The sequence below is a fragment of the Pagrus major genome, chromosome 23 (genome assembly GCF_040436345.1).
Source record: "Pagrus major chromosome 23, Pma_NU_1.0".
Classification (NCBI taxonomy): Eukaryota; Metazoa; Chordata; class Actinopteri; order Spariformes; family Sparidae; genus Pagrus; species Pagrus major.
The window spans coordinates 12,094,672-12,105,129 of NC_133237.1; the positions used below are offsets into that span (position 1 = coordinate 12,094,672).

At 48.2% G+C, this 10,458-nt stretch overlaps 1 gene segment (V, D, J or C); it reads left to right on the top strand.

Moving 5' to 3' along the window:
• The first annotated feature begins 252 nt into the window (after window positions 1-252).
• LOC141019255 (Ig heavy chain V region 6.96-like) lies at window positions 253-9,901 on the top strand. The segment is given in 3 exon segments: window positions 253-313; window positions 407-502; window positions 9,687-9,901. Coding segments are annotated over 3 exon segments (366 nt in total).
• Window positions 9,902-10,458: the final 557 nt, after the last annotated feature.

Sequence of the window (10,458 nt, forward strand, 5' to 3'; positions counted from 1 at the left end):
ACTGTTAAATAACTTCAGACTCATCTTAATTATGAAAAAAAAATACAATAAAAATCTTAAAATGTATAAAATAATATGATGAAGTCATTCTAGTTTTGTCCAGAGGTGTGTGAAATGTAGTGTGTTTCTCTCTGAGGAGGAGGAGTCGATGCAAAACTCTGATCTCTTCATCTCTACATAAGTGTTGCAGAGTGAAGGACAGAGACTGAATCACTGACATACACACTGTAGACTGGACAGAGACAACTGGCTTTTACAATGATCAGACCTGATTATTTGGTTGTTTTTCTCATCCTGTCTATTAACTGGGCAGGTAAAAATAATGATTGTTTTTCTGACAAGCCTCCTGCTACAAAGACAACATGGCTGCATTACAGTAACTAATGAGCTGTTTAACTGTCTGTAGGTACTGAGGGTCAAACACTGACTGAGTCTGAACCAGCAGTTAAAAGGCCTGGAGGATCCCACAGACTGACCTGCACATTTTCAGGGTTTGGTGGTGTGGCAATCTCAGTTGAACTGCGAGTGACAGATCTAGAGAATCTATGCAACACCAACAACGCCACCTTAGGACTTGCACCTAAAGAGTATACTGCTTTAACCTTAACTTCTCAGAGGGTTTCCCACAAACACAACCCATGCACAGGTAAGTACACAAAATGAATACAGGCACGATGTAAGGTCCTTTAACAGATTTTATTTATTACTCACAATAAAATAATTTCTTTATTAAGTTCTGTTTCTCTAAAAAACATTTATATAGTTCTTTTTATTTCCAAAGAATATTATGTTCAGCCAACACAGTAACCCACAGTGGTTCAGTTAGGAAGAGAGGCAATTTCAGTAGCTTAGCTGTAGCAGAGGTCACTGCACACTCAAATAATCAAAACGAAACCAAACAATATCTATATACAAATCGGATGCAAACTCAAATCAAAGCAAAAGAAAACAAGAAAACGTGCTTAAATTTGGCAGGTCCTCCACTATAACTGCTGTACTAACCCCCCCACCAAGAGTCTGATTGGGGCTGACCACCTTGAACTACAACACATAACGTTAAGAGCGTCTACACGACGAAGGCAGAGCGCAGAGCGGCTATTTACTACAGGCCTGAATGAGCGAGGCGAACAAAAAGGAAAGAAAAGGAGGCTAGAGGCAAGGCAGGGCAAATGGCAGCCTAACGCCAGGCAAGCTTTAAAAGAAACAGAGCCAGCTGTTAGGAATAACACATAAACACTAGCAGACAACTAGCACTAAGCTTGAGGCTCTGGTTACCTGCGTGGTTAGCTGTAGCCAGCTCACATTGATGCTCTCGCCGCTAGCAGCTATGATGGTAGCAGCGGCTAACCGGAAGGGACACACACACACACACACCGCATCTCAGCTCGACACGCCAACCTACAACAGAGGACTGTCAACACGGCACCTTATAACATCTTCCCATCATGATGAGACTGTGCTACATACCTGGAGAACGAACACACGGCACATACCACGAATCACCAGAGCCACACACCGGCCAGCACTCGCTTCGGCAGAGGAGAGAGAGCGACTAAACAAACAGCGGGGATATATAAACAGGTCCGCATTAGCGGCCAATGACGCGGCTACACTACAGGTGCCGGTAAGGGGCGTGCCACACACCTGCTGCGATCGTCTTGCCTGCTGCAAAGACTGAGGGACACAGAAGAGAAATGAAATGTATATAAATGTGGCAATCTCAGTTGAACTGCGAGTGACAGATCTAGAGAATCTATGTAACACCAACAACGCCACCTTAGGACTTGCACCTAAAGAGTATACTCCTTTAACCTTAACTTCTCAGAGGGTTTCCCAAAAACACAACCCATGCACAGGTAAGTACACAAAATGAATACAGGCACGATGTAAGGTCCTTTAACAGATTTTATTTATTACTCACAATAAAATAATTTCTTTATTAAGTTCTGTTTCTCTAAAAAACATTTATATAGTTCTTTTTATTTCCAAAGAATATTATGTTCAGCCAACACAGTAACCCACAGTGGTTCAGTTAGGAAGAGAGGCAATTTCAGTAGCTTAGCTGTAGCAGAGGTCACTGCACACTCAAATAATCAAAACGAAACCAAACAATATCTATATACAAATCGGATGCAAACTCAAATCAAAGCAAAAGAAAAACAAGAAAACGTGCTTAAATTTGGCAGGTCCTCCACTATAACTGCTGTACTAACCCCCCCACCAAGAGTCTGATTGGGGCTGACCACCTTGAACTACAACACATAGCGTTAAGAGCGTCTACACGACGAAGGCAGAGCGCAGAGCGGCTATTTACTACAGGCCTGAATGAGCGAGGCGAACAAAAAGGAAAGAAAAGGAGGCTAGAGGCAAGGCAGGGCAAATGGCAGCCTAACGCCAGGCAAGCTTTAAAAGAAACAGAGCCAGCTGTTAGGAATAACACATAAACACTAGCAGACAACTAGCACTAAGCTTGAGGCTCTGGTTACCTGCGTGGTTAGCTGTAGCCAGCTCACATTGATGCTCTCGCCGCTAGCAGCTATGATGGTAGCAGCGGCTAACCGGAAGGGACACACACACACACAGCATCTCAGCTCGACACGCCAACCTACAACAGAGGACTGTCAACACGGCACCTTATAACATCTTCCCATCATGATGAGACTGTGCTACATACCTGGAGAACGAACACACGGCACATACCACGAATCACCAGAGCCACACACCGGCCAGCACTCGCTTCGGCAGAGGAGAGAGAGCGACTAAACAAACAGCGGGGATATATAAACAGGTCCGCATTAGCGGCCAATGACGCGGCTACACTACAGGTGCCGGTAAGGGGCGTGCCACACACCTGCTGCGATCGTCTTGCCTGCTGCAAAGACTGAGGGACACAGAAGAGAAATGAAATGTATATAAACATAAAACCATCCGGTTACATTCCTCCCCCCCTTTGTTTTATCGGTGACCCACCGATTAACTACACAGACACAACTGACACTAAGACCAAGGTCTAAAAATGGCTGCAGCCCTACTACTAGCACCCAATACCTGAGAGGCAGTAGCCCTGTTTGCCTCACCCCTTACAGGCCCTGGAAGGCGGTGAAGGTTCGAGTGTTGGCCTGCAGTGGTCCGGGAAGACTTCCTGGGAGCAGCTGAGCCGCTGCTGGATGCCCCCGTTGGGACAGGGGAAGGGACAGAGGCCTCTCTTGCCACCGGAGGTAGAACTACATGCTCTCTGGGTGGGGAGCTTGGCTGCACTGAAGTGGGTGGATGCCGGACTGGTCCCCTCAGAACCACCCAAAGTCCTTCTTCATCCTCACTAACCTCAGACACACTTTCTGAGGAATCCTGTGGCTCCTCCTCAGGACATTCAGGAGGCAGGGTCAAGGCTGGTTTCAACATCGTCCGGTGCACACTCCGCACCCGGGTCAAATCATGCACTGGAGCAATGGAATAGACCACTTCACCTGGACCTGGCGCTCTCACCACTTGATAGATTGTTGAGCTCCATACATCCTGGATCTTACGGCGCCCTCTAACGCCATGGTCCTGCAGGTAGACTCTTTGACCAATCTCCAGTGGCTCACTCAATGCTCCTTGATCGTGCCGCTCTTTCCTCCGTCTTGCTGCAGTCTCCATCCGTCCCCTGGCACAGTCGAAGGCCAGGTGAAGCCGACGTTGATGCTCTGCCACCCAGTCACACACCTTCCCTGCCGTCAGCTCGGGCAGATGACCCAGCAGGAAATCAACAGGTAAGTGAGGTTCTTGACCGAACATCAGAAAATGTGGGGACTCACCCGTTGACTGATGAGGGGTGGTGTTGTACTGAAACACCAACTGGGGAAGATGGCTGGGCCAGTGGCGTTTCTGGTCAGATGGAAGGGTGCGCAGTAAGTTATGCAGCGTCCGATTGAACCTCTCACATTGCCCGTTGCCCTGGGGATGGTAAGGGGTGGTCCGGGTCTTCTGCACCCCATACAGTTCACACAGCTGTTGAACCAGGGCACTTTCAAAGCTTCGCCCCTGGTCAGAGTGGAGGCGCGCTGGGACACCATAGCGATAGAACCACTCTCTCACTAATACCTCAGTCACAGTAGAAGCCTTCTGATCCCGGGTTGGCACAGCTTGAGTGAACTTTGAAAACACGTCTGTCATCACCATGACGAGTTCCCGCCCGTCCTGGGCCGGTTCCAGCAGGGTGAAGTCAATGGCGAGGACCTGGTTGGGCTCTGCAGCTAATAGATGACCCATGGGGGCCCGGGCCTTGGGCTGTGTGCACTTCGCCAGGATACAGCGCTCACACTGTTGACACCAGTCCCGGATGTCTCGAACCATCCTCGGCCAGTAACACCGCTGCCTCACCAGCTCTGCGGTCCGCTCAATGCCCTGGTGCCCATGATTTTGATGAAGCTGCTGAAGGATATCCTCTTTCAGACACTCAGGCAGGAGAAGTTGGAGGATCTCTTCCCCACCGTCAGGGCGGAAGAGCCGGCGATACAGCAAGTTATCTCTCTGCACAATACGGTCCCACTGCCGTATCAGACCACGCACCTGAGGGCTTAGATGTTCTTTTTCTGCCCGACTCGGCACCCGCTTGTCACGCCAGAAGTGGTGAAAGGTCCCAATAGCTGCATCGCCCTCTTGGAGTGCCTGGAGATCAGCTGGAGACCGTGATGGGAGGGCAATGACAGCTGCCTGCACACCTGTGTGCTGATGCTCTCCAGCAGCCCCCTGGATATCTGGTGGTACAGCGGTGCCAGGCAGCATCTGTTCCAGGATCTGGGCCCCAGTGGCTGGCTGCCTGGAGAGGGCGTCGGCATTGTTGTTGGTGCGGCCTGGTCGGTACCGGACACTGTAATCAAATGCCGATAGTTCAGCCACCCAACGCTGCTCCGTAGCACCCAGCTTCGCTGTCTCCAGATGGCTCAGGGGGTTATTGTCAGTCCACACAACACATTGGTGACCCCACAGATACTCCTTGAACTTCTCCACTACTGCCCACTTCATGGCGAGGAACTCCAGTTTCATAGAGCTATAGTTCTTCTCAGCTGGGTGCAGGCTGCGGCTGGCATAAGCAACTGGCCTCACTTTTCCCTCCTGCTCCTGTGACAGAACAGCTCCCAAACCACTGTGGCTGGCGTCGACTTCTAAAATGAAAGGCAGGGAGAAGTTAGCAAACGCCAAGGTGGGTGCACTTACTAGGCGAGCCTTTAATTCGGCGAAGCTCCTCTCACAGTCCGCCGACCATGCTTCTCCACACAGCAGGCTCCGTCCTCTTCGTGGCTTACTCCCAGCAAACTCAGCAACCAGTCTGTGCAGTGGGGCAGCCAGCTTGGCAAAACCTTCAACAAATCGTCGATAATAACTTGCAAACCCAATGAACGACCTCAGCTCAGTGACAGTGGTGGGACGTGGCCAGTCAGCCACAGCAGAGACCTTACTGGGATCTGTGGACACACCCTCTTGAGAGATGAGGTGGCCCAGGTACTGCACCTCCTTCTTGAAGAACGAACATTTCTCCAGTTTCACTTTGAGCCCTTCCTGGTCCAGGCGGCTCATCACAACATCCATACGGCTCAGGTGCTCCTCTACAGTGGAAGAAAAGACAATTATATCATCCAGATACAACAGAAGAGTCTGGCAGTGCTGCGCTCCAAACATTCGCTCCATGAGGCGTTGGAATGTCCCAGGGGCATTACACAATCCAAAAGGCATACGATTGAACTCAAACAACCCAAATGGTGTGCAAAATGCAGTCTTTAACTTGTCTTTTTCAGCCACAGGTACCTGGTTGTATCCACTTGCCAGATCCATTGTGGAAAACCACCTGGCTCCAGACAGTGCATCCAAGGATTCCTCGATGCGGGGAAGGGGGAAGGCATCCTTTCTTGTCTTCTTGTTAAGCTGGCGATAATCAACACATAGCCGCAGGCTGCCATCTTTTTTCTTCACCAAGACAATGGGTGAGGCATAGGGGCTACTGCTCTCCCTAATTACCTGGGTTTCTAGCAGCTGATGTATGTGTGCCTTTACTGCCTCATACTCAGAAGGGGGGATACGTCTGTACCGCTGCCGCACAGGGGTGCTGTCTAAAAGGGGAATGTCATGAGATATCAACGTGGTACAACCGAGGTCACCTTCAAATGCAGAAAACACTGGTTCATGTTTTAATAACAATGCTCTAACCTTGTGCTGCTCTGCCTCAGGGAGTACAGATAGGTCAAGGTCCCTGATCTCCTTCCGAACTGAGCTCACCCCTGCAGTCTGAGACATCATGGTTGCAGTAACGCGCTCTACCACCTCACCCTGTACCTCACTCAGCCCTGGAGGAAGACTCACCACTTCTGCTGACGACAACAGGCCTATGGGACAGCGGGGCTTAAGGGTAACTGCAGCCACTCCCACATTAACTACTGGTATGTAGGCGGTGCCTCGGACAACACATACTAGGGCAGAAGACACCAACAGGCCAGCAGGCAAACAATACTCAGGGCTCAATGGCTCAACCAAAATGGACCTGGGGGCACCAAACACAGCAGAACAGGTAGCAGCTACAATCTTAGTGGAGCCTCCAGGTATACAAACCCGCTTTCTACCCCTCAACCTAGCCAAACAGGAACGTGAAGGAGAGGACTGGACCTCTGCCTGCTGACAGAACTGAAAAGCTGGCAGCCAGGGCCCGGATGGCTCCACCACCGCAGAGAGGTCAAACAGCTCAGGGCCACACTGGCGGATGAGCCCCTGATAACATGCCTTTATAATGTTCATGCCTAAGATGCCTGGCACTTCAGGAGGTGTTACTTGCTCAGGTGGGTCTTTAACCACCAACACACCACGCCTGGGGATTACACAGCCCAGCACCTCAACATCTGGTTCCAAATAACCCAGATATGGGATTTCCAACCCATTGGCGGCTCTCAGCTCTAACCAGTGACAGGACTTTAACTTATTCTGAAAGTTCTGTCTGAAGAAACTCTCGGAGATGGTGGAAACCATGGACCCTGTATCAAGAATACATTTAACATTCACACCTGCCAACTTAATAACTACCTGGGGAGAGGGAGCAATCAGGCGTTCCTTTAATGCAGCATCAATCATACCACTGTCTGAGCCTTGCGTGTCCCCACCTAATGTCTGGCTCTGCACATTAGGGGGAGCTAGTTTTCCATCGGTGGAGGGCTAGTGGCTGCTACCTGGGAGACGCTGACAGTGGAAACGGGGCGAGGGCGGACACGCTCGTTCTCACAGTCCCTAGCATAATGGCCTGGACGCTGACATCGTCTGCAAATAACACTGTTTGGACGGCTAAGCTGGGATGCTGGAGGTTTCTGCATGGCTGCTAGTGTCTGGGTGATCTGGTTTAGCTGTTCCTGCTGCTTGTGTACTAAAGCTGTTAAAGCTGCCAGTTGGGAAGAAGTGGAGCTAACCGGCAAACAGTCAAATTGAGGCTGCAGGCTGGTGGTCTGGGTAGCACAAAAAGCAGACATAGTGTGACCATTACCCTTACTAACTGGCCCTCCCTCCCGCTCCCACCTAATAGCTTCTGCCCTAACGTCAAGCAAGGTCAGGTCAGGGTCGTTACGGACCAGTCTCTTCAACTCTCTACGAAGGTCAGAGTTATTGACATGTTCTACAAAGTGGTCACGTAACAAAAGGTCTGAATTAGGAACTCTAGTTGGAGAGCTTGCGACAACCTTTTCCATTAAACAGTTCAATGCATGAGAAAATTCTTGGAGTGATTCACCTCCCAGCTGTTTCCTAGAGAAAAAGTCTTGCTGTAATGAGATATAAGACTTAGGGCACCCATACAACTCTTTCAAAATAACAAACACACGTTCAGGATCTTCTCGTTCGGCACGGGGCCGGTATTTTATCTCATCTCGAGCCTCACCCTCTAAATGATCATATATGAAACATGCTTGGTCATTGGGTCCCAAATGTCTAGCCCTCATGCTGACTTGAACTTCTTCAATCCATTCATCAATACCAATACCGTGACTGCCCCTGAAAACAGGACATCGTCTCTCACGTGGGAGATACACAACACGCTCAGGTGTGGCAGAGTTCACAGAGAGTCCTCTTGAACTTGGGCCCGCCTGGGCTGCATCCCGATCTCGTCGTAGGCGATCATTTTCGGCCTGGAGCTGCTCCACCCGACCCTGGAGGTCCTGCAGTTCCTGCGTCATCTTAGAGAACCTCAGCCGTCGTCTCAGAGGGCGGCCAGAAAAGAGCAGTCCGTAGCCTGAGCCACTGCCTTGCCTCCAAATAAAAAGAGAAAAAGCTTTGCCTACTATTAGCTCAAACCAGTCTTAAAACAAACCACTAAGCCTTGCTCTGCAACACACCGCTCTGCTTCACTAAACTAGTTACAACAATAAAACTACAAACGTGCCTGATTGTGAATATCCTGCCGACAACGCCAAGAAAATTGTGGCAATCTCAGTTGAACTGCGAGTGACAGATCTAGAGAATCTATGTAACACCAACAACGCCACCTTAGGACTTGCACCTAAAGAGTATACTCCTTTAACCTTAACTTCTCAGAGGGTTTCCCAAAAACACAACCCATGCACAGGTAAGTACACAAAATGAATACAGGCACGATGTAAGGTCCTTTAACAGATTTTATTTATTACTCACAATAAAATAATTTCTTTATTAAGTTCTGTTTCTCTAAAAAACATTTATATAGTTCTTTTTATTTCCAAAGAATATTATGTTCAGCCAACACAGTAACCCACAGTGGTTCAGTTAGGAAGAGAGGCAATTTCAGTAGCTTAGCTGTAGCAGAGGTCACTGCACACTCAAATAATCAAAACGAAACCAAACAATATCTATATACAAATCGGATGCAAACTCAAATCAAAGCAAAAGAAAAACAAGAAAACGTGCTTAAATTTGGCAGGTCCTCCACTATAACTGCTGTACTAACCCCCCCACCAAGAGTCTGATTGGGGCTGACCACCTTGAACTACAACACATAGCGTTAAGAGCGTCTACACGACGAAGGCAGAGCGCAGAGCGGCTATTTACTACAGGCCTGAATGAGCGAGGCGAACAAAAAGGAAAGAAAAGGAGGCTAGAGGCAAGGCAGGGCAAATGGCAGCCTAACGCCAGGCAAGCTTTAAAAGAAACAGAGCCAGCTGTTAGGAATAACACATAAACACTAGCAGACAACTAGCACTAAGCTTGAGGCTCTGGTTACCTGCGTGGTTAGCTGTAGCCAGCTCACATTGATGTTCTCGCCGCTAGCAGCTATGATGGTAGCAGCGGCTAACCGGAAGGGACACACACACACACAGCATCTCAGCTCGACACGCCAACCTACAACAGAGGACTGTCAACACGGCACCTTATAACATCTTCCCATCATGATGAGACTGTGCTACATACCTGGAGAACGAACACACGGCACATACCACGAATCACCAGAGCCACACACCGGCCAGCACTCGCTTCGGCAGAGGAGAGAGAGCGACTAAACAAACAGCGGGGATATATAAACAGGTCCGCATTAGCGGCCAATGACGCGGCTACACTACAGGTGCCGGTAAGGGGCGTGCCACACACCTGCTGCGATCGTCTTGCCTGCTGCAAAGACTGAGGGACACAGAAGAGAAATGAAATGTATATAAACATAAAACCATCCGGTTACATAAACATAAAACCATCCGGTTACAGTGGCAATTATTGGAACGCTTGGATCAGACAGGCTGCTGGAAAAAGACTGGAATGGGTTGCTACTATCAGTGATGGTGGTGGTAGCATCTACTACTCTGAGTCAGTTAAAGGCCGGTTTACCATCTCCAGAGACAACATCAGACAGCAGGTGTATCTGCAGATGAACAGTCTGAAGACTGAAGATTCTGCTGTTTATTATTGTGCTCGAGAGCCACAGTGACTGGTTGAGCAGCTGTACAAAAACCTGCAGTTCTCATCTTTACTCCATTGGAATAGCTTCACCATGGAGTATTTTTATATCATATATAAATATGTTATATTTTCGATTGAAAACTGAAATATTGATAGTAAACATTAACACAACTAAACACAATAAAGATCTCTTGTTGATAAAAGGGCCATAGACAGCACAACAGTGTGGTCACTGAAATAAAACAATGACATTAAACATTTCTTCAATTGAAGACATAATAATGTTTACAATATTTGGAATCTGAATGAGTCATAATATGATGGTGATACATAATGTTACAGTTTCTTGTAAAAAATCACTAGAGGGCAGTCGGTGAGAAGTTTGTCTTTGTTGTGTTTGTCTTTAATGATTTGAAAACATGCTGAACAAACTGTAAACATGGCTTATAGAAAGCAACATTCTTGGTGGTTTCTCCTTTTGTTTCCATGACACATCATCATTAATATTGTAATGCTGATTTTAAAGAATATGTTTTCCATTATCTATGGTTCATGTAATATTCACATTAAGAATAGTTGTGATAA